Source organism: Felis catus, chromosome C1 (genome assembly GCF_018350175.1).
Source record: "Felis catus isolate Fca126 chromosome C1, F.catus_Fca126_mat1.0, whole genome shotgun sequence".
NCBI classification, from domain to species: Eukaryota; Metazoa; Chordata; class Mammalia; order Carnivora; family Felidae; genus Felis; species Felis catus.
The window spans coordinates 18,066,694-18,089,072 of NC_058375.1; the positions used below are offsets into that span (position 1 = coordinate 18,066,694).

At 53.8% G+C, this 22,379-nt stretch overlaps 1 protein-coding gene across 5 annotated transcripts in view; it reads left to right on the forward strand.

The window, feature by feature from the left end:
* The window catches only part of GRHL3 (grainyhead like transcription factor 3), a 34,549-nt gene that overhangs the window by 5,119 nt on the left and 7,051 nt on the right, over window positions 1–22,379 (forward strand). For 4 of the 5 annotated variants that reach the window (XM_019836398.3, XM_045035291.1, XM_045035289.1 and 1 more), the window contains exons 2-14: window positions 6,771–6,957; window positions 9,998–10,059; window positions 11,458–11,803; window positions 12,060–12,133; window positions 13,060–13,213; window positions 13,424–13,535; window positions 14,929–15,023; window positions 16,651–16,809; window positions 17,366–17,444; window positions 17,564–17,700; window positions 19,712–19,746; window positions 20,873–20,961; window positions 21,854–21,939. In XM_019836398.3, the coding sequence (XP_019691957.1) occupies window positions 6,771–6,957; window positions 9,998–10,059; window positions 11,458–11,803; window positions 12,060–12,133; window positions 13,060–13,213; window positions 13,424–13,535; window positions 14,929–15,023; window positions 16,651–16,809; window positions 17,366–17,444; window positions 17,564–17,700; window positions 19,712–19,746; window positions 20,873–20,961; window positions 21,854–21,939 (1,615 nt within the window). The remainder of the gene's footprint in view (window positions 1–6,770; window positions 6,958–9,997; window positions 10,060–11,457; window positions 11,804–12,059; window positions 12,134–13,059; window positions 13,214–13,423; window positions 13,536–14,928; window positions 15,024–16,650; window positions 16,810–17,365; window positions 17,445–17,563; window positions 17,701–19,711; window positions 19,747–20,872; window positions 20,962–21,853; window positions 21,940–22,379) is intronic. The other variant, XM_045035290.1, reaches the window with a different exon arrangement.

Here is a 22,379-nt window from a genome sequence, read left to right on the forward strand (position 1 = left end):
GTGGCACCCTGGGTTTAGAGGTGGATTTCAATTTCTTTCACATCTCAATTGAAAGAGGGAACAAGGGGTGCCTGGGTGGCTCAGTTGGTTGGGCGTCTGACTTGATTTTGGCTTAGGTCATGATCCCCGGGGTAGTGGGATCGAGCCCTATGTTGGGCTCTGCACTGAGCCTGGAGCCTGCTTAAGATCCTCTCTCTCTCTCTCTCTCTCTCTCTCTTTCTCTCTCTTTCTCTCTCCCCCTTTTCCCTGCTCACACACTCATTCACTCACTCCCTAAAATTAAAAAAAAAAAAGTGGGGGGGGGGACAAGAAAATTGGACAGGAAATGAGAAGAACATAGCACGAAAGAAAAATTCCCATAGAGGGCAGAATTTTTCAAAGAGGAGAAAGCGAGTTTCTGTTATAATTAGAAAATGGCACATGATTAATTTGCGTGCAACCGGAAGCTCTGGCTGGAGCCTGACCGCCCTCAGCTTGCCCACCTGAAGCCAGATGATGAAGCCGGCAATGCCTGCCCCTCTTATCTGGGAATCTCCAAGCTTTAAGTCTCCTGTTGCTGCTAGGAGGAGGTGTCCCATTTACAGGTGGGTGAAGGGGAGGCTGTGAGCTGTCGTGCAATTTGATGGGGGCTGCCCTACAAAGTGAGTAATAATAATGATAATAGTTCACATTATTATGTGCCGGCACTCTGCTGATTACCTGCATTATCTCATTGCATTTTCCAACAGTAATACCTCATAAAGCTGCAAAGATGAAATAAAACAATGACTAGAAATTGTTGGGCCGGCACCTGGTGCTTGTTAAGCCCTCGGGTGAACAGTAGCTATCATAATAATTCTGTGAGGTTAGTACTCTCGGCTTTCCCTCTTTTTACAGGTAAGAAAATTGAGGCACAGAGAGGTCAAGGTGCATTGTCACACGGCTAGTAACTAGCAGAGCTGAAACTGGAACCAGGTTTGCCAAACTGCTGGGGCCCACCCCGTAGTCATGAGCTCACACCACCTCGTTCAAAGTGGCGTCACGATAGAGCCATGCGCTAGGCTCCCTCTTTTTTCCATCGAGGCCCCCAAAGAGCCCCCAGCATGTGACAAGGCACATTCGCAACCTGTGCGTCCAGAAACCAGATGGGCCACTGGCAAGTACGAGAACCCCAGAGTGCTCCCATCATGCCCAGGGGAACACTGTGCACGGGACTCACTGATAAATGATTCCTCGGTGAGCGGTTGTGGCAAGGCCTCCCTGTGGGTAATTAGTGAGTGTGATTGATCACTGCTGAGGAGGCTGGGTGGCTCACGACAGGGTTTGCAAGTTACTGGGTGTATCTGGGTGTCCACACCCAGCTCAGGTGGCCCCTGGAACTCTTCCTCCTTGGGCTGGAGGGCAGTGGCACCCAGCTCACTAGATCTATCCTGCGCCAGGCAGGGGCTTGAGGCTACCCCCGTGGTGGTGAGTTTTCTTCTCCCTTCTGCAAAACTGAGTAAGAGTCCTTCCTTTTACATCTCTGAATTATTGAAAGGCCTTTGAGGTGGGGCAATGATTCAACTTAGCACTAGCTGGGAAGCTAAAAGACTCAACTCTCAACCCTGCTCTGTACTGAGTATCCTTTGGCAAAGTCACACTTTGTCTAAGAGACTAGAGTTTGAAAGTCCCTTTGCACCCTGAATTGAACCCCAAAGTCCTCAAGTAATGGCTCAGACACATTTACTTAGTATCATTGGGAGGTTCAAGTGGTTCTCAGCCCGCAGGCAGTGGGCACTCAGAGCCCAAAAGGACTTGGGAGGAAACCCACTTCATCATCCTGGGCTTCCTCCTCCAGCCCGGTGCCCAGAAAGATCCAGGGTAGAGTCAGGAGGCTAAGAGTATGGCTGGGGGTGGAACAGCTGGTGCCACACCCCTCCCGTGCTGTGGGCCCACAGTGAGCTGCTGGGACAAGGCCCCACCCACATGAGAACCCCTGCTTGGGCAGTTTGCACATCCCCACAGGCTCGGGACAGGGGCTTCAGGAAGTGAAGCTTATCAGGTAGACGCCCGAACTCCTCTCTCTTGATCTTCTATCCAACCCTCTCCCAAGTGGAGGAGAAGGCTGGACCAGGGAGGCTCTGAGGAGGCAGCCTTGTGAAGGTTCTTGATGTTAGAAACCAGAGACCTCTGTTCTAAGCTTTATGCCGTGAGATACTAGCTGGGTGGCCTTGGGCACGCCAGTGGCCCTCTCTGTGGCTCAACTTTTCCTGCTATCACACGGGGGATAGTCATACGTTCCCTCCCTACTTTACAGGGGCGTTGCAGGATCAGAGGTGATGACAAATGTATGAGAAGCATGTTGAAAAATATAACACGCTATGCAAATGAGAGGGATTATCAAATCTCTGACTTGAGTTTCCTCCTCAGTGGGCTGGCCTTCCTTGAAACAAGGCAACTTATGCAAAAAACCTGGCACACAGTAGGTGGACAAGCTCTGGGAGCGGTCCCAGGCTTATGCCTTTGATCTTGTGTCTCTTGTCCTCCGCTCTGGAAGATCCAAAATCCTCCCCACCTATCTTACTGCTCCCTCTTCCCTCCAGTACTCCTCTTAACAACATCCGGTTACTCCCCAGACTTTAGGCAGGTCAGGCTCCTGCTTCCTTCCCTTCATCGCTGTCTTCGCCCAATGTTAGGTGTGTGTTTTTGTGGTTTTGTCTGTCTTCCTGCCACTGAAATGCAACCTGAATGGTGGCAGGGATGACCTCGTTGTCTTGTTTGCCTAGGACAAGGCCTGGCACATAGTAGTTACTTGACAAATATTTGTTAAGATCAGGGATGGAGGGTTGGATGGATGCCACCCATATTTATTGGGTTTTTCCTCTCTTCTGCGTCCCTTCTTGGAAACTAATTGTCGGTGGAGAAGTGACTAGTTGTGGAGTTCGATCCCAGGAGGGCTGGCTTTGTAACTCACTTGACCAGTCCCCTGGAACAGGTCACCTAACATCTGTGTTGTCTATTTCCTGGTCTGTAAAGTAAAGATAATAACACACCATGTATGTTGGGAGGCCGCATGAGATAATGAACGTGAAAGTCAAGGCGAGGGGTTATTACACTGTCTCTTTTGTTTTTGACACAGAATCTTGTTCACAGGAGGCTCAGGGAGGATGTTAATTTAAGAACCTCAGGCAGAGTCTCCCCTTTACTCTCATTTGGGGGGCCATGATGATGGTGATCATGATGGCTATTATTTACTGAGTGATTATTCTCTGGCAGGCTCTAGGCTAAGCACACTTCTTACGTTAATGCATTTAATTCTCCTAACAGCCCATGAGATTAGCCCCACTCGAAAGTAGCCATCCCTGGTGACTCCCTCACATGACTGTTTTAATTTTCTTCACAGCACTTATCACTGACTAAAATTAACTCATTTACTCCTTGTTTGTGGTCTGTCCTCCCCAATTAAGCTGTAAGTTCCATGGGAGCAGAGCCTTATCTGTCTTGTTCTTGGCTGATTCACCAAGGCCTAGAGAGTCCCTGACTGGGTGCACAGAAGACATTCAGGAGACCCATCTAACAGATGAGGAAATAGGCTCAGAGAGGCTAATGCCTTACCCAAGGACACACAGTTGACTCGGGTCTGTCAGGTTATGACTCTGGTGCTATTTCTTTCCATGGTGCTGCTCAGGGTTCTTCTATGCCCTGGTAGAGATCTGACATCAAGAAGGCTGCCCAAGGCCAAGTCCTCTGGCCATCCTGTCCTCCCCCATTCTCCTTCCTCCTTCTTGTAGCCGAGGAGCTCTGCCTTGGGCCAACAGAGAGTTGGTGGAAGCCCTTGAGAAGGTGACTGCACAGGGTGAGAGTCACCTTGTCTCCCCTCCTTATTCTGGCTCTGTCACCCTTAAGTAAGGCTCACTACTTGGAACTCTTCACGTCTCTCACCCACTGGGCCCTTGATCCTCAATTCCAGTGTTAAGTGAAGGATAGAAGTTCTTGGATTTCAGGATTTGGCACATAAGTCAATGCCAGTCTTCTCCATAGTCAAGACTTTCTGGAAGCCAAGTGCTTAGTCTGGGAACATGAAATTGATCGGTAGCATGAGCAGGCATGGGGATGAAGACACTAGGGCTCCCAGCTCCTGGCCAGAAACTTCCAGTCATCTTGCTTTCTTACTCAGTTCCTCCTTCCTTGTGTGGGTGGAAAATCCTTTTCTGTATGTCAGTGGACCATTTGTTCAATGTATTGAGAGGAGGGGAATTTCCAGAATAAGAAAGGTATCCCGAAAGGAGACGAGCATGGGGTACAGAACATCTTAGAGTCCCGAAGGTCCGAGTTCAGGTTGAGCTTCTACCACCTACCAGCTGAGGGACCTTGAGCAGGTAATATTACCTGTTTGAGTCTCCATTTCCCCAGTACCTGTCTCTCAGGGCTATTGCACAGAGTCGATGAGACAGTGCAGAAAACCAGCACCGTGTCTGCCTGTGGTAAATGCTTAAGGTGTGACAGCCACTGTGTAGCAAGGACTCAGAGGGTGGGGTCCCAGCAGGGTGGACTGGAGACCCTCGTAGGCCAGAAAGGCCTCCCGGAATAACGACAAACACTGACCTTTTCTTCCTGATGGGACTTTATCACTGTCCTCTGAACTTGGATTTTTAAATACGGTAAGATAACTGATAGCTCATCGCAGCTGGTAATGGCCATTCCGCCAGAGTCAGCGAACGGGCTCCAGGCCCAGCTCTGCCACTGGCTTGCAGGGTGACCGTGTCTTGTATCACTTTGCAACGCTCGGTGTCTGGCTCCAAAGCTGGGTCCGGAGCACAAGAGTGGCTCTCATGTATTAAGCACTTGTTATGTGCCAGTCTCCGTTCTAATCATTCTTTGTGCGGCAATGCACTCAATCCTCATACTCCTATGTGGTGGGTGCTTTTATGAGACCCCTCTTACAAATGAGGGACAGTGCAAAGCACTGGGGGTCCCAACTGATGTGGAGGGAGGGCGCCCACCAGGCCTTTCCCTGCTTCTCCCCCGTCCTTTTAACGTGGGAGTTTCCTTTAGCCTGGGGCTGGGAGGGGCCGGGGCCAGCGACCTGGGATTGCTCTGTAAATTCTTCTAACCCCCCGGCCCAGGAGGCAGCTAGGAGGGGCCTACTTCTCACTTCTCCGTCTTAATGCCCTTGATTTATTGTAACAGAAACTCGGGGTGTGCCTCCCTTTCCGCACCCCTAGCGCAGGAAGGTTTCTGTCATTTCTCTTTCCTGTGTGACAGCTCTCTCCCCCTCCCTCTCAGAGCCCTATGTCCCGCACCCTGGGGCCCAGTGTGATGGGAGACACTGTGCCCTGGATGAAGCCTCCTCCCCCTCCGCCCCCGAGAGCTGCCGCCCACTGCCTGCCTGGGTGTGGTCTGGCTGCTGTTCCCACTCTGTGTCTGGGAATGCAGGCTTGAGCTGCAGGGTGGCTAGGGGGTACTTCCTGCAGCATGATTGTGAGGTCCTTGCCCACCCACTAGCCTCCCGCAGTGTCCCAGCCTAGCTGCTCCCATCTCTCACCTGCCACACTCCACACACTCATTTCTCTAAAATGAACAGACCGGAACTTTCCCACCTCTATGCCTTTGCTCACCGCTATGAGCACATTTTACAACCATGATTCTCAAAAGGTGGTCCCTGGACTACCGGCATCAGAATCACCAGGGAACTGGTTAGAAATGCAAACCCCCAGCTACCCCAGACTTACTGAATCAGAAACGCCAGGGGTGGAGCCCAGAATTCTGTGTTTTAAAAATAAGCCTTCCGGATCATTCGGATGCAGCTAAAGTTTGAGAACAGCATCCTGTATTACAGCATCCTGTATTACAGCATCATCCTGCTTGAGCTTGATTGCCCTCAGGGCCCCTCACTAACAGGAGTTTGAGCAATTCCCTTAGCTTCTCTGAGCTTGAGTTTCCTCATCTCTAAAATAGGGACACTAATAGTGCCTGCCTTGCGGGGTTCTTATGAGAATTAAGTAAGAGAATCCATGGAGAGTGCTTAGCACAGCATCTGAAACATGGTCAATGCTCAATAAAGATTAGATAATAATTTTAATAATCTACATCATTATTCTGTGTCACGTCCCTATCCCCATGGCCTCCCTTGGCTCTTCTGTGTGATCTATTCCCCAGTGCTGAGTATTCCTCCTGCTAAAATGTCCTGCTTCCTCCAAAAAGCCTCTCATGATCTCTTTCCTTTGAGCCCCTGTGGCTCGTCTCTTGGGCCACATGCCTTGTACGTGTCTGAAAGGCCACTTCCCAAGACCAGGTTCTGCCCACAGGCTTCCTCGCCCTGGCTCTCTCTGTTCCTCGCCACGCTCCCTAACTTGCAAACAATCGCCAGCCTTCCGTGGCCTTCACCGTCTGGAGAGGAACTTCTTTGGAAGAACTTGTGCTGGGCCATCTGGAAGTTTTGTTCTTTACAGCTTGTCGTTGTTTCCTATCCTTCTAATGCTGAATCCCCCTTGAATAAGGACCTACCGTGGAAACATCTTACTGAATCCTGTCTGAAGCTTTGCAAGGTTGGGGTTATGGTCTTTGTGCGGCAGATGAGGGAACTGAGGCCCGAGGTCTACGGCTTTCATATGGCAACATTTGATATTGACTGAAAGCATCTAGCGCCCGAGGGCAAGTACGTTCTAGTCCCCCAAGCTGCCCGGTGGTGGCAGAAGAAACGGTTCCAGGTTTTTAAGACTCTGAAATCCCTGGGCATTGGCCTGAGGCCAACCATCCACGGACCTTCTTCTGGGACAGCCTAAATTTAACATTCCTTACTCACCTTCTAGTTTCAGGTCCGTACGACTGCTAAAGAATGACCCAGTCAACTTCCAGAAGTTCCCCTACACTAGTGAGGACGAGGCCTGGAAGACCTACCTGGAAAACCCCTTGACGGCCGCCACGAAGGCCATGATGAGGGTCAATGGCGACGACGACAGTGTGGCGGCCTTGAGCTTCCTCTACGACTACTACATGGTGCGTTCACCCCTCTGGGCATGTCCCCCCCTGACTGAATGTATGCCTTCGCTTTCAGGCCTCACGGCCCGGCAGGCCTCCCCCAGCCCCTCGCTGTATTTTTTCTCTCCTCTGGGTCTTTGCACATGCTGTTCCCTCTGCCTGGCCCCCTCCCCTTTCCCCGTGACCAAACCCCACTCTTAACTCTGGATCTCAGCTTCAAGGTCACCTCATTCATTCACTGAGAACGGGGAAGGTTTTCTTGGGTCTCCCCTTCTGTGCCTCTTGGTTCCCTCATTATTACCATCATTACCCTTGACTCTGTCTTTAGAAACTTATTATTTATGCATTTATTTCTTCATCTCCCCCATGACTGAGCTCTCGAGGGCAGGAACCACGTGGTGATCATTACTCGGTCCTCAGCACCCCACACTACTGGCCACACACTCAGTGCTCCGTGTGTGCTGATGGAATGGATCAATGTGTACCAATGGCACACACACGCCCTGACACCTGCCATCTTCCTTCTGCCCCTGCCCTTGGGTCATCCCAGTTGCCCTGTCCCCCCCACCCACCTATCCCAACCTTACCACCTGGGACATGCCTGCTGCTCTTAAACCATTTTCTTTCCTTCCCAAGGCCACTTTCACTTGGCAGCTGTCCTGCCACATCACCTCTGCCTCTCCCGAGTGTCTGACTGTCCTTCCTGCCGTTGCTGCCGTTCTGTATGATTCAGCACCTCCTGACGGACGGCCTTTATTGTTCTCTGATTGTTTCCGGGGACCTTGGCCTTGACACTCTGGTAGACTCTCCGCTCCTGAGAATTAGGCCCTCCCGTATCTGACACGCGGGCTTGAAGTAGTCAGCAGTAACAAATACATAACACAGTGACCTAGCTACCCCTCCCAGTGCCTGTGCCAGACATTGCTAATGGATTACAGCCTGCATTCTCACTGGGGGTACGTGGGGCTGAAGAATCTTTTTCAATGCAGTGCTCCAAGCAGCCCCTACCCATCTGTCTGAATTGTCACATGACAGCAAACTTTCTTACCTTCCCTAGGCTGGGTGACTGCTCTAAGAGACTCTCCCAGATTTGAGACTAGGAAACAGAAACAGCCAATTATTGAGATAACTGGCTTTGAACTTGAAGATTTAAAGCTACTTTGTAAATAAGCCCTCAAATTTACTGACCAAAGAAATACTTTATCTACCTTACCCCAAGGGGGAAGGCAAACTCTCTGTGTAAACTCACGGGCCAAGGGTGGAACGTGTGGCCCCAGATTCGAGAAGGCCCCCAATTTTCTCTCTGGCTTTCCTTCTCCCCTTGGAGTGGTATGGTTACCCTAGCTTACTTCCTCCCCAGCAGACCAATAGCATCCTGATAGCATTTGGCACAGGCCGACTGCAGACACAGTGGGAGCTAAGAATCCTAGGCCTGGATTGAAACCCGGCCTGGGATTTACAGCTCGAGGTTGGACCATAAAGTAAAATCCAGCACCATCTCCCCAGGCAAAGGACCGTTCCCCAGGGCCAGAACGGTGGGGAGCCGCAGGTGACCCCTATGGTGGTTTTAGTGAAATACTGTGTCCTGATGAGGCACACCTGCCCTTCCTCCCCATTTCAGGGCACTCTGGGTTCAGAACAGCTCCGTGGATAATGAGGACAGGGTCTCATGATGTGAAGAGAGCACTGAGTTGGGATTTGAGACCTGGTCTGGTCACAGACTGGCAATGTGGTTTTGGGCAATATAGTTCTAAAGGTGACAGCTTATCCTTTCTTACTGAATGCCAGGTACCTTCCTTCATCCTGTCCCCTGGGGTGTGAGTAGGAGCCCAGGCTTTGGAGTCACTAGGCTGGGTTGGAGCCCTGGTTATGGCGTTATTAGCCAGAAGTCGAAATGACCTAGATGTTCTAACATACAACGATATTATAATTATAATCATTAAAATAACATTTATATAGTGTCCTCCATATGCTAGGTGCTGTTCTAAACATACATGGGGTTGAGGTTGCTATTATTATCCTTGTCTTACAGAGGAGGTACAGAGAGGTTAAGAGACTTGCCCAAGGTCACACAGCCACTATATGGCCTATCTAGGAATTGAATCCAAGAAATCTGGATCCAGAGTCCATGCTCCTAACCACTAAGACAACAGAGCCTCTCTGGGCCTCAGTTTCTTCATTCATATAATGGAGATAACATTAGTAGCTGTCACAGAGTGGTTGTAGGGACTAAATTAGAGATCACATAGAAGGCCCTTCATACAGGGCCCCGTGCACAAGAAGCACTCTACTGAAAAACCACAATGAAAGGGCTCCTGCTGGCTCAATCAGAGCATTACCTCTTGATCTTGGGGTTGTGAGTTCGAGCCCCATGTTGGGTGTAGAGATTACTTTAAAGTCTTAAGGGGCGCCTGGGTGGCTCAGTCAATTAAGTGTCTAACTCTTGATTTCGGCTCAGGTCATGATCTCACAGTTTGTGAGTTCGAATCCTACGTCGCGCTCTGCGCGGACAGCGTGGAGCCTGCTTGGGATTCTCTGCCTCCTCCTCTCTCTCTCTCTGCCCCTCCCCAACTTGCTCTCTCTCAAAAATGAACATTTATAAATAAAGAATAAGGAAATAAACAAATCAGATCTTTTTTAAAAAGTAAGCATTAAAAAAATAATAAAAATGAAAAATAAAAGTAAGCATTATTTTTATTAATAAATCTCCACAATACCCTTGAAGTAGGCATTATAATCCGCCACTCGCCATATGAAGAAACAGTCTCAGAAAGGCGCGGCCATTTATCTAGAGTCAGACAGCCCTTTTAAGCGGTCAAGTTAGAACTTAATCCGGATCTGCCTGACTCCAAATTCCATGATGCCTAACTGCTAATCTTGGGGTACTTCTCCAGCTGGGGGCTCAGGCTAAATGATGGCCTGCCAACTCTAAGGACTGGGTGGCAGGTTTTCTCCCAGTGACCAAGGTAGCTCCCCTGTCTGGCCAAGTCTGCTGGTGGGGGGGGGTGGGGGTTGGTCTTAACATGAACGTATAAATCCCTCCTTCCTCTCCTCTCAGGGCCCCAAGGAGAAGCGGATACTGTCCTCCAGCACTGGGGGCCGGAATGACCAAGGAAAGAGGTGAGGCACGCCCAAATACCATCTCTGCCCCTTTGCCCACCCTTACCTCCACCTCTGGGCTCATCCATTGGGCACAGAGGGCTCAGGGCTTAGGACCCAGGGGACTCTTAGGGGCCCATGAAAGTGTTAGAGTTTATCATCAAATCAGAAGAAAACAATGATTGTAATCCAACCTGGATTATATTTATTTTTATACCAATGCAATTGTAAAAGGTATTTTAAAATATTTTTCATGGAAGAAGGAGCCTGTGAAGGCAAAAGAGACTAGGGCCCACCAAGTCATAGAGACCCTGCTTGAAAACACACACACACACACACACACACACACACACACACACACACACACACACAGAGCTTACTGAAAACAAACTTCAAAGCCATCGTCTAGGAAAAGCCCTGAAGGCAGCTTTCTGTCCTAGCTCCAAACCCCTCCTCCCGGCAGCCTCCCGGGAAGGGAGACCTGGCCTGGGGCGGGAGGGGGGGAGGTGGTTCAGGTACTTCTTTCCTCTGGCTCTCTTGGGCCTCTGCCTGGCATTAGTGCCTTGGGGCACCGATGTTCCTCTCCCTGTGGAAGGCAGCCCAGGCCATGCTCGTGGTTAGATGGGCACTAAGAGGGACCCTGCCCTTTCTCTACTCTGCCCCAGCCCCCCTCTCCCACCACCTCCCCCACTGCTCTGCCCCACGTAGGGCCTCTGCTGGGAAACCTTCCGGGCTTCTGTCTGCCTTCCAGAAAATCCAAACTGCTAAGGCAGGCATTACCACTCATGCAGCTGGCTCAGGGCCCCTCCATGCTAGAAACAATAGGGTTTAGTGTGTCGGACTTTTCTGAAAACTAATTTTTCTTTTAATGTTGTTAGCTTTTCAGATTACAAAAGTAATACCTGTTATAAAATATTCAAGTTCTATAGAAATGTATAAAGTAGAAAGTAAAAGTTGCCTGTATTCCGACTCCCCTCCCCCCCCCCTTAACAGTTTGGGGTATATCCTTCTAGACCTTTTTCTGAACATATATTAACTGTACTCACAAATATACGCCACCACCCCCTACACACACACACTGTATTGATGACTGAATACAGGTGTTTTAAAGTGGAGACATTTGACTCTGGATAAGAAATAAATAAAATTTCAGTTTTTAAAATTACCAAGGACAGTAAAAGATAAAGCAGATGTTTTCCCTTCAGCCCTGAGCTGGTACTTTGTTCCGTTCTTAACACCCTCCTCCCCGCCCATCCCTGTGACAAACGGGCCTGGTACTGTGCCCTGAGTCACGCGTGTCGGGAAGGTCCGACGTGACATTGTGTTAAAGAAGGTCGGTGCTCACCCTCCAGTCCGGCCAAGGATCCCCCTGCCCCTGAAGAGAAGAGGGGCACTCACTCCGCCCTCCTCTCTCCCCAGGTACTACCATGGCACGGACTATGAGATGGACCTCGCTCCCCTTGAAAGTCCCACGCATCTCATGAAATTCCTGACCGAGAATGTGTCTGGAGCCCCAGAGTACCCAGATGTGCTCAAGAAGAATAACCTGATGAGCTTGGAGGGGGCCGTGCCCACTCTGGGCAAGGCAGCTCCCCTCCCCGCAGGCCCTGGCAAGCTGGAAGCTGGCTCTGTGGACAGCTACCTGCTGCCCACCAGTGATGTGTATGATAACAGCTCCCTCAGCTCCTTGTTTGAGAGCATTCATGGGGTGCCACCCACACAGCGCTGGCAGCCTGACAGCACCTTCAAAGATGACCCACAGGAGGTGAGGGCCCACCCCCATACCCCTCACAGCATCCCTGGATATGTGCATGCATGTGCAGAAGGGGAGAAGACAGTGAGGAGATCAGAGGTTTGGAATCCATGGGGTGAAAAGTCCTAGAGCAGAGGCAGGTTTGCCATGTACTGTTGTTCCAGTTGTGCACTAAACAACCTGCACAGCTGTATGGAGCAGGCCCGGGACGAGGCCCCAGCAGCCTGAATGTGGCCATTTATTCTCTCTGAATTGTGTTTCTCTGCAGTCACTGCTCTTCCCAGATATCCTGAAAACGTCCCCAGAACCCCCGTGTCCAGAAGACTATCCCAGCCCCAAGAGGTAACTCAGCTGCTCTGGAACTTTGGCCACTTGGGCAGTAGGCCGGGGGCTACAGACAGAGCCTCATACTGTCCCCAGAGTAGCCATCATCAATGAATGAGAAAAGGAGAGTGAAGGGACATGAAAGGAAAGAGACTGACTTCTCCATTTGTTTCCTGGGCTGGCAAGGGGCTCAGAGCCCTGTTTAAAACACTGAGGTTCTGAGGCACCTGGGTGGCTCATTCGGTCAGGCTGCCTGACTTCGGCTCAGGTCATGATCTCATGGTTCGTGGGTTCAAGCCCCACATCGGCTCTCTGTCGTTAGCACAGAGCCTGCTTTGGATCCTCTGTCCCCCACCCCCCCATGCACACATCTGCCCTTCCCCCGCTTGTCTGCCCTTCCCCTGCTTGTGCACGCACGGGCGCTCTCTCTCTCTCTCTCTCTCTCAAATAAATATTAAAAACAAAAACAAAACAAAAAAACCTAAGATTCTGTTGCCCTTAGTCTCCCCTATGGTTTTGTCACCCCTCAGGGGTCTCTCTGGTTTCCATTATTTGTTACTCAGCAGGATTGTGGCTCAAGGAAACCACTAAACAGAAACTCCAGGGACGCCTGGCTGTCGTAAAGCATGCAACTCTTGACCTCAGGGTTGTAAGTTCGAGCCATATATTGGGTGTAGAGATTACTTAAAAATAATTTTAAAAATCTTGAAGAAAGGGAGGGAGAGAGAGAGGGAGAAAGAAAGGAAGGAAGAAAAGAAAGGAAGAAAGGAAGAAAGGAAGGAAAGAAACCAAAAGTGTGGAAACTGAGGCCCAGGGAGGTTGAGTGATTTACTAGGTCACACGGCAAATCCATAGCACAGCCTCAGGCTTCCTGCCCCACTGCCCTCTGGGATACTCCTGCCTGGGAGCTCAGCCTTACTGTCCTCACCCTCTCTTCCCTGCAGTGACTTTGAGTACACCCTGGGCTCCCCCAAAGCCATCCACATCAAGTCAGGGGAGTCGCCTATGGCCTACCTCAACAAAGGCCAGTTCTATCCCATCACCCTGCGGACCCCAGCAGGCGGCAAAGGCCTTGCCTTGTCCTCCAACAAAGTCAAGGTATGTTGCCCCTGGAGCAGCTTGGGAAAGGGGTAGGATGGTTGGGCCAGCCCTGCCTGACAAGGACCCTAGGATAACTGTCCATTGCCATAGAGTGGGGGAAACTGAGGCAAAAGGGCAGGGGTACCGGACCAAGGCTCTGGGAAGGGTCAGGGGATGCCTGGGCCTCTCCGGGAGGCTGGGAGTCACTGTGGCTGCTTGTGCCTGCAGAGTGTGGTGATGGTGGTCTTTGACAACGAGAAAGTCCCGGTGGAGCAGCTACGCTTCTGGAAGCACTGGCATTCCCGGCAACCCACTGCCAAACAGCGTGTCATCGATGTGGGTGAGAGCCCACCCAAGCCTCCTCTCTTCTCCCTCCTCTTCTCTCCCTCCCTTCTGGCCCCCCCCCCCCCCCCCCCGCAATTTCTCTGTCACACACACACACACACACACACACACACACACACCCCAATCAGGTCTTAAGTGCCCTTTTCCCCAGCCCTCTGTGATCTCTGCAGGACTTCCTTCTGACCCCAGCCGCCTGCCTGGCCCCTGTCTCCAGGTCATAACTATGGGGTTTGCAGGGATTTGCATCTGTTGGCTGCAGGCTGTGGCCTTTTACTGTGTTGCTTTGGGATAAACAGTGCCCTAGAGACCCCAACGGTGTTGGATAAATAGACCCCTGGCCTGCTTGTCCCCACGGGGGGGGGGGGGGGGGGGGGGCTTAGCCAATTGAGACACAAATGCATAAGACAAGAGAGCAGGCAGCTGGTGACTGGGAAGGTTTGAAGGGCGGTGCGAGAGAGCTCTGCTCTGGGAGCTGGGACCTTGGCTCTGTCAGCAGCTAGGGGGCCCGGGGAAGGGGCACGAGGTGCCGCCTCATCCTTGCCCCGGGCCCTGGGATGGGACACGTAGGAGGCACAGCCCATCCTCGGGCCTCAAGGTTCTGGCTCCACACTCTTCTGACCGTGTGACCTGTGTCACCTCCCCTTTCCGAGCCTCAGTTTCTTCAGCGGTCAAATGGAATAAGGCCAGCCGCCCTGCCTGCCTACGTGCTGTTTCTTCTGCCTGGGAGCACGTGTACCAGAGAACATGATATACATAGGGGTGATTCTGTGACTTAACTGAGAGGCTACATAGCAAGTGGGTAGGAGCCTGTGTTCAGGGGCCAAAGCTGAGCTCCATTCTTGCTGTGCCTTTTTTTTTTTTTTATTTTTTTTTTAGCTGTGTGACCCTGGTCAAGTGACCCGACTTCTCTGAGCTTCATTTTTTGCGTGTGTAAACTGCGTATACATAGCATCATTGTGAGGATTAACAGAGGGCTCGCCACATTGACGTGTTCAATAAACGGGGTGGTGGTTCTACCGTTCGTTCGATATTCCTACCACCATCACTGCCCTCATCGCTACTACTAGTATTTTATCTGGGAGATCTCCTAAATCACAGTCCCAGTGAGAACGCTAACCCCCACCCCAAAATCATGAGGGCCCTGACCTAGTTGGCAGAGTTAGGGATTCTCTGTGGGGTGTGGGCAGATCTGCTTCCCAGGTTGGACCTCAGTCTTTGCATCTGCAACTCAGGGCACAGCAGTCAGTCCTTCCTTCCCCCTGCTCACCTGCCCCTGCCCCCCCCCACCCCAATTGAGGGATGGTTCTTGGGGAAGACAGTACAAACACCTCCCCACCACGTCCCCAAACCCCTTTCCTCCTGACTCTCCCGGTCTCCTGTGGTTTCAGCCGACTGCAAAGAAAACTTCAACACCGTGCAGCACATCGAGGAGGTGGCCTATAATGCATTGTCCTTCGTGTGGAATGTCAACGAGGAGGCCAAGGTCAGTGTGTGGCTGTGATGGGGCTGGTCACTCACAAGTCCCCAGGTGGGCACCTGGGATTGTGGCAGCCGGGACGGAGGAGGCAGGGCACACAGCACTGGCTCTAAAGCCAGAAGGGCTAGGCCTACCTCCAGCTCCGTGACCTCGGACCGGCGCCCCGGCCATCAAACTGGGGTGCAGTTGTAGCACCCACTGAGAGGTTGACGGGAGGATCACGGGAGATTAGTGGAAGTAGAGCACAGTCCGGCACCCCAGCGGTGGCTGCCGTTACGAATCCCATCCACCCACTCACCAGATGGGAGAACTGGGCCTCGTGCAAGGTCACACGGCAAGCCACCGAGGACACCAGCTTCCCTGACTTGCAGGCCATCGGTGTGGCAGGAGAAACGCTTTGGAGTCTGGTAGATGAGGCTGAGATCCGTTACGTGGCTTCCCGCGTCCGTCAGGAGGGAAAGGAGTCCACCTCCTGGGGCCGGGGTGGGGATTTATTCCATGGGATCGTGCGTGTCTAAGAGATGGGCCCGGCGCCAGACCCACTGGAGAGGCCTGAAACTGGAGCCTCTGGTGACTCTTTCATACCAGCCATTTGGTGCCTAAGGCCAACTTTCCATGTGCTTCCGGGCCTCTCTGTGCCCTGGTTTTCTGTTTGGAGAGCCGGCACCGTGGACAGGGCACGAGCCTGACATTCAGGGACTGGGTCCCTTTGCCTCCTTGGGCCAGGCCTGCCCGCTCATTCCAAGGTTGAGTCCAGCCCTGGCAAAAACGTTTCGGGCCTAGACAAGCGGGGGAGCTGGGTCCTGTCTGCCGGCTTGCCTCATGGAGCGGTCCAGGCCGCCGGGAGGGAACGGAGCTGAAGGGGCTCCGAAAACACAAAAGGAGGCACAAACGTGAGGGATTATTATTACTCAAACAGATGCCAGGGGCCAGAGGAGGGACTGGGGCCTCCAGTTCGGGGAGGCGGGGAAAGAGTTTCGTAGGAAGGGAGAGGAGGGTTTCGGTTGGGACTTTCTCACAGCCCTTTAAGCCCCCAGGCTTGGGTCTCTCTCAGGTGGGAGCTGGGTGGGAGCTGCATCAGGGCTGAGTTGGCTGAGGGGGAGGTATGTCAGGCATGCGCCCGGGGGCCTGGCCCCCCACAGCCGAGGAAAGAAGGGGATCTGCTCGGGCACCGCACCCCACCCCTACCTGTGCAGGTCAGGGCCACTTCCGAGGGAAATGGTCCCAGAGAACAGCGGCCAGTCTGGAGCGGGGTCTGGCCCTGGCGCCCCACGGAGGAGCCGGTCAGGCAGACAGTCGTCAAGCGAGCTTGGCAGGGAGTGCCCAGCGGAGACTCACCCCGGACTGCCTGCCGTCAGAGTTGGGCGGAGGCTTTGGGTTGAGACCCCAGCCGTCCCGCTCCCCATGACGGGCCACTGCGTGCCAGGCCCACTAGGTGCTCCGTGCACCCCCTGTGTCCCCTGGGGAAAGCTGCCACGCTGCCCTGGGCACAAGTCTGTCCATCTGTAAAAGAGGTGGTGACAGGCGCCTTCCAGGGGCGCCGTTTCCCAGGCTCGATATGCAGGGCGGTTGTGGGGCGGCAGGGCTGGCCGCCGGCGCAGGCTGTTTATCCAGCTCCCCCGTGTGTCCCCAGGTGTTCATCGGCGTCAACTGCCTCAGCACAGACTTCTCCTCGCAGAAGGGGGTGAAGGGCGTCCCCCTGAACCTGCAGATCGACACCTACGACTGTGGCTCGGGCGCTGAGCGCCTGGTGCACCGCGCCGTCTGCCAGATCAAGATCTTCTGTGACAAGGTGGCTGGGGTGGACGGGCCCTCTGCTGGGCCCCGGCAGGGAGGAGGGCCAGCCCCCACCCTCGCGTCCTCCCCAGCCGCGTGGGGTGTGTCGGTCTGTCTCTGCTCCTTGCTCTCCAAACACCTCTCTCCTCTGTGTGCTCGTCACCGTCTGCCTTGGCCCCTGTGCGCCTTTGCCCCGGTCTCTCTGCGCTTCTGTCTCTCATCTCTGTCTCTTTCTGAAGATCTCTTTCTAGACCTCAGCATCTCTCCGTGTCTCTTTCTGTGTCTGTCTCGCTCGTGTTTCTCTTTCTTCTTCGCATCCCTCTCTGACTCCACTTCCCTCTTCTCTGTTTCTCTCTCTGTTCCTCTCTCTCCACATCTGTTTCTCTCTTGTGGCCTGTACTGGCCTCAGACAAGGCTGGGCTGGGCCGCATAGGCTGGGAGCTGGTGCTTTCCCATCTCCCGGTCTCACTTTGCAAAGAAAGCAGCACTGGATGGCTGGTCCAGATTTAAGGTGCAAAGCAGCCAGCCCCTCCCAAGGCCCTGGGTGACCCCCTTTGCCCTCTTCCCGGCAGGGAGCAGAAAGGAAAATGCGGGATGATGAACGAAAGCAGTTCCGGAGGAAGGTCAAGTGCCCCGACTCCAGCAACAGTGGTCAGTGGGGATGAGTCAGGGGCTGGGCTGGCCTGGGGTGAAGGGGAGAAGGAGACTGGAGGGCAGAGGCTTGGGACGTGAAGAGAGGGGCCTCGGACGCAGTGCCTTCCTTTTCCCAGCAGGTATGAAGGGCTGCCTGCTGTCTGGCTTCAGGGGCAATGAGACCACCTACTTGCGGCCTGAGGCTGACCTGGAGACCCCACCGGTGCTGTTCATCCCTAATGTGCACTTCTCCGGCCTGCAGCGTCCCGGAGGGGTGAGGGTCTTGGGCCAGAGAGGGTCTCGGCCCCCGGGTGGGGTCTGATCAGCACAGGCCAGTGAGGAGAAACCTACCACTCAGCCACTACAGACCACTTTAGATCTTTATAGGCCCCAATGTATATATATTTTTAATTAATGAATTTATTTTGAGAGAGAAAGTGAGTGGGGGAGGGGCTGACAGAGAGGGAAAGAGACAGAGTCCCAAGCTGATGTAGGGCTTGAACTCTCGAACCGTGAGATCGTGACCTGAGCCGAGATCGAGAATCAGACTCTTAACCGACTGAAGCACCCAGGCGTGTTCCCCCCCGACCCCCGACTTTTTTTTTTAACATCAAGATGCAGATACTTGTATTAAATCCCAGGGGGTTAAACACATGGACATACATCCATATGTAACATTAGTGAAACTTTTCTACTGGGGAGAAGAAGGTTAACGAAGAAACGGATTTCATAACCACCAAAGCGTTCACACCTGGGGCACACACGGAGGGTCCGAATTTCTGAGCCCCAAATTAGATTGCAGCTGACTCAAAGCTGTGTGGATCACGATGGTCGCGGCAATGCCCGCGAGCGCTCGCTGTGCGCCAGGTGCCACTGTCAGCACGGTGCACGCACCGGCTGCGTTAACCTTCACTACCTCCCCGGGAGATCGATACCACGACTCTCCCTGGGCTTGTGGGCTGGACGTTGAGGCGGAGACCAAAACCACACGGTACATGGCAGAGCCAGAGTGTGGATGCAGGCACCTCGGCTTTAGAAGCCACGCCCGGGAATTCTAGCTGTACCGCCTCTCAGGCCAGTGAGCCATCCTTTGAGGGAGACACTGCTGTCCTCTCCACTTTCCAGATGAGGCCACACCATAGCTCAGTGGCAGAATCGAGACTCCAGAGCCTATCTAGTAGCTTGCTTCCATATTAAACAGTCTGACTATTTCCTGCCATTGAGGTCCCTCCGTGTAGGTGGGACTGTTTGCAGAAACAGCCCTTGCCCTCCAAGATGCGTTCAGTGCCTTGACCTCGAACAATAAGAGATTCTGGAACTGAAAGAGCAGGCAGTTCTTTTTTTCTTTTTTAAGTTGATTTACTTATTTTGAGAGAGCGAGAGAGAATAGGAGCAGGGGTCAGAGAGAGGGAGAGAGAGAGAATTCCCCACATGGAACTCGACACGGGGCTCGAAGCCACGAACTGTGAGATCGTGACCTGAGCCGAAACCAACAGCCAGCTGCTTAACCGACTAAGCCACCCAGGTGCCCCGAGAGCAGCTAGTTCGGATGCGGCCCGTGGTCCACACTTAAAGGCCTCCTGCGTCCACCATCCTCCCGTCACTGCCCCGCCCCGGAAGCGCTCTGTGGCCCCACAGTCAGGTGGCCGCATCACCCTAGTGTCTCTCCCCAGCCAGAGGCCCCGAGTTGGGAGATGACCGCTCTCGGGATTGAAGGCCCTGTGGCCAGGCTGACGGCTGCTCTGTGGGGAAGAGGGAGGCACCCTCGCACCTATGAGCCTGGGGGCCGCTCAGTCCCGACTCTGCCTCCTGCTGGGTGCGTTCCTTCCGGAGGCACTCACCAGGCCCGGTGCCTCACCTCACGGAACCGGTGATGACTGCCGCAGACAGTCTCTGGAACCCTCCGGAGAGTCCCCTTCCCCCCACCCCCTCTTCCCCTGTGCCTCAGCTTCCACTGCCCTGCATGATGGTGCGCAGTCCCCACCCTTCTGGGCGAGCTGGGGCTCAGGTGGGGCTCGTGGAGTTGGCCGCGTTCCTTTCACACCTCCGGGCTCAGTCCCCAACCCTTCCACTTGGGCTGGATGCTTCCCTTTCCCCTCAAGATCTCAGCTCACCTAGGAGGACTACATCTGAGCAGAATGGGCTGGAAAGCCATCACAACCGCATTCCCCACCTCACCCCCACAAAGATTGTGCCCCCTCCCCCCAGAAGGCCACCAGCAGCAGAAGGCCCCTTTCCTCTTCCTGCCTGCATGTGATGGGGAATGTCTTCTCTCTTTGTTGCAGGCAGTGCCCTCGGCAGGTCAGAGCAGCTCCAACAGGTAAGGGCCTCACCGCCCCTCCCCCCCCGCCGCCGCCTGGCCCCCTGCTGCTTGTGCTGCCCCCCCAAGCCAGGGCCTGGGCACAGAGGAAGCAGCCATGGGGCTCTGCTCCCAACCCCCAAGCTACATTCACGCTCCTTTCTCACTGAAACTGCCTGCGTTTTTATGGGCTTGTTTTATGTGAAAAGCTGGCGAATCTCTGGCGAGACACCTGCTTGTAAAAAGGGAAAGAAAAGGCCTCTGAGATGGTAGCACAGATTTGGAGCGTGAGGAGGGGCCACAGTGCTGGAGGACCAACTGAGGGGTCCACACACACACACACCCCCTCCCTGACTCGAGCAGGGAGGGAGGCGCCCCGAAGGGCCCCATCCTCCCCTGTGTCAGCCTAGAGATCTGTCCGAGGGAAAAAATGGAAAAATGGCCTCGTGGGCTTGAGGCAGGGATGGGGGGGTCAAGTGAGAGGAAAAGCGCACGTAAGAAAGCACCTTAGTGTCGATATCAGTCTCTTCCCCCATAGACAAGGGGTACTTTTCCTCTGTTGCTTTCACGCCGAACCACAGTGCCAGCCAGCCAGGCGAGCAGGGGTTATTGCCCGGCTTTATGGATGAGGAAACGGAGACTCGGAGAAGTGAAGTGACGTGGCCAGGCTCACACAGCTCTTAAGTAGCAGAGGTGGGCTGGAACCTAAGCCCGTCTTCCTCCAAACCCCACAACGCTTCCCCCTCTCCCCGCCTCGCATCCGAGTGGATTCTCCCGAAAAAGAACAACACGCTGATGATGGAACAAGAGTCCATATTTACTGAGACCCAACCGTGTGTCACACGCTGTTCCGAAAGCAGTTGGCGTGACGTCCTTCAGCCTCACAACTTCATGAAGTATTCTTGTCCTTACCTAATTGTCACCCCATTTGATAGAAGGGGACACCGAGGGACTAAGAGACTCATCCCGAGTCACCCGGCTAGTGAGTGGGATTCGAACCCAGGCAGTCCCACCTCCAGAACCTGCTACTTTCTCTGCCGTCCTCCTGCGCTGTGCCTGCCCTCATGGGGTTTTCTGCACATCTGGGACCCCTTCCAACTCTGGGATCCCCCGGATTCCTCACGAGCCCCTCCCTGTCACCCCCCAGGCTGCCTCTGAAGCGCTCCTGCTCACCCTTCGCTGAGGAGTTTGAGTCTCTGCCCTCCAAAAAGGCCAAGGAAGACGATCTTCAGAGAGGTACCCTCACCCCCGGCCCATCTGTTCTCTGAGCCCACCGCGTGGCCCCCCAGCCCCCCACGGGGCCTTCCCCAAAGCCTCGAACGCCAATCCTGGCCCGGCCGCCGGGGCGGCACCCACCCCGCAGAGAGGGCGCAAGGGCTCTTTGGAGCTGGATTTGGGCCACGACTTGAGGGTGGAGTGGGGATAAGGGTGACACGCAGGGTGCTTGGAGAGTTGACAGTGGAGCCGGAGGTCTTCTGCCTCCGCTGGCCTCGTGGGCATGTCCCCTGTTGGGCATCCCACGGCAGCTGGGCCGAGGCAACAGGTCCATTATGTTGGGCAACCCCCCCCCTTCTCTTCTGGGGGTGGGAACAGCATTGGGTTTCCATACCTGGCTTTCTGGCTCTGACAGCCTAAATCTGTAACTTCCTGGGAGAGGGGGATGTGCCCAAACCTCGGGGGGCTATAGCTGATCATCAGGAAGAAACCAGCCAGCAGCCAAGATCAGAAGCTTCTGGCAACCTTGCATGGAGCCTCGTGCCGCACTTGGTGTTTAAAATGTCATGTCATTAATTCCCCAACACCCCTGTGGAATAGGGGGTGGAGCCACCTCCATTTCCCATTTGGATAAAGTGAGGCTCAGTGATGTAACAATATCTTCTTCAAGGTTACCTGGCTGGCAGGTGATAGAGCAGGGATTCCAACCTGCCCAGATCAGCACAGTCTGACGGGGGCCTGCAGAGCCCGTGGGATTTCCCATCTGGGTACAGACCTCAGCGAGGATTTGCCTTTCCTGCAGAGTTCAGTCGAATGCCCGAAAGGATACTTTTGAAGATTCCCCCATCCCATGAGGGGTTCCCCGGCTCATTGACCCTCTCCTCACCACTAAAGCCACCCCTTTGCCTCTCAGTTCTGTTGTATGTGCGGAGGGAGACCGAGGAGGTGTTTGACGCCCTCATGTTGAAGACGCCAGACCTGAAGGGGCTGAGGAATGCGGTAAGAGGCCCTGGCTGGACCCCACTCTGAGTTTCTGTCCCCACTCTTCACTACACAGTTCCGATTTCCCACAGGAAGCCTCTGAGAAGGAATATGCCGGAACCCTGGCTTTCTGATGGTCCACCTGTCCCACCCCATTTCAGGGGGGCCTGCGGGCCTGGCTGGTGGGGGCGTGCCTCTGTGATGTTATCTCGAAGCCAGAACCCTGGCCCCACCCTGGGAGGCACACACACCATAAATCCTCCCTAATCTGATGGCTGCTGTCTGACAGGCCAGAGCTTTTTGTTGGCTTTGCAAACCTGTTTCTGTTTTAATGGGAATGAAACCCAAAAAGGCCAGGCCCCAGAGACTCTCTTTTTTCTTTTCCAGGGGGCCTCATTCCTCTCGCCTGTGGTTGGCTGGGGGGCACTGGCGGGGGCAGCCAAAGGTGGTGTCTGGGC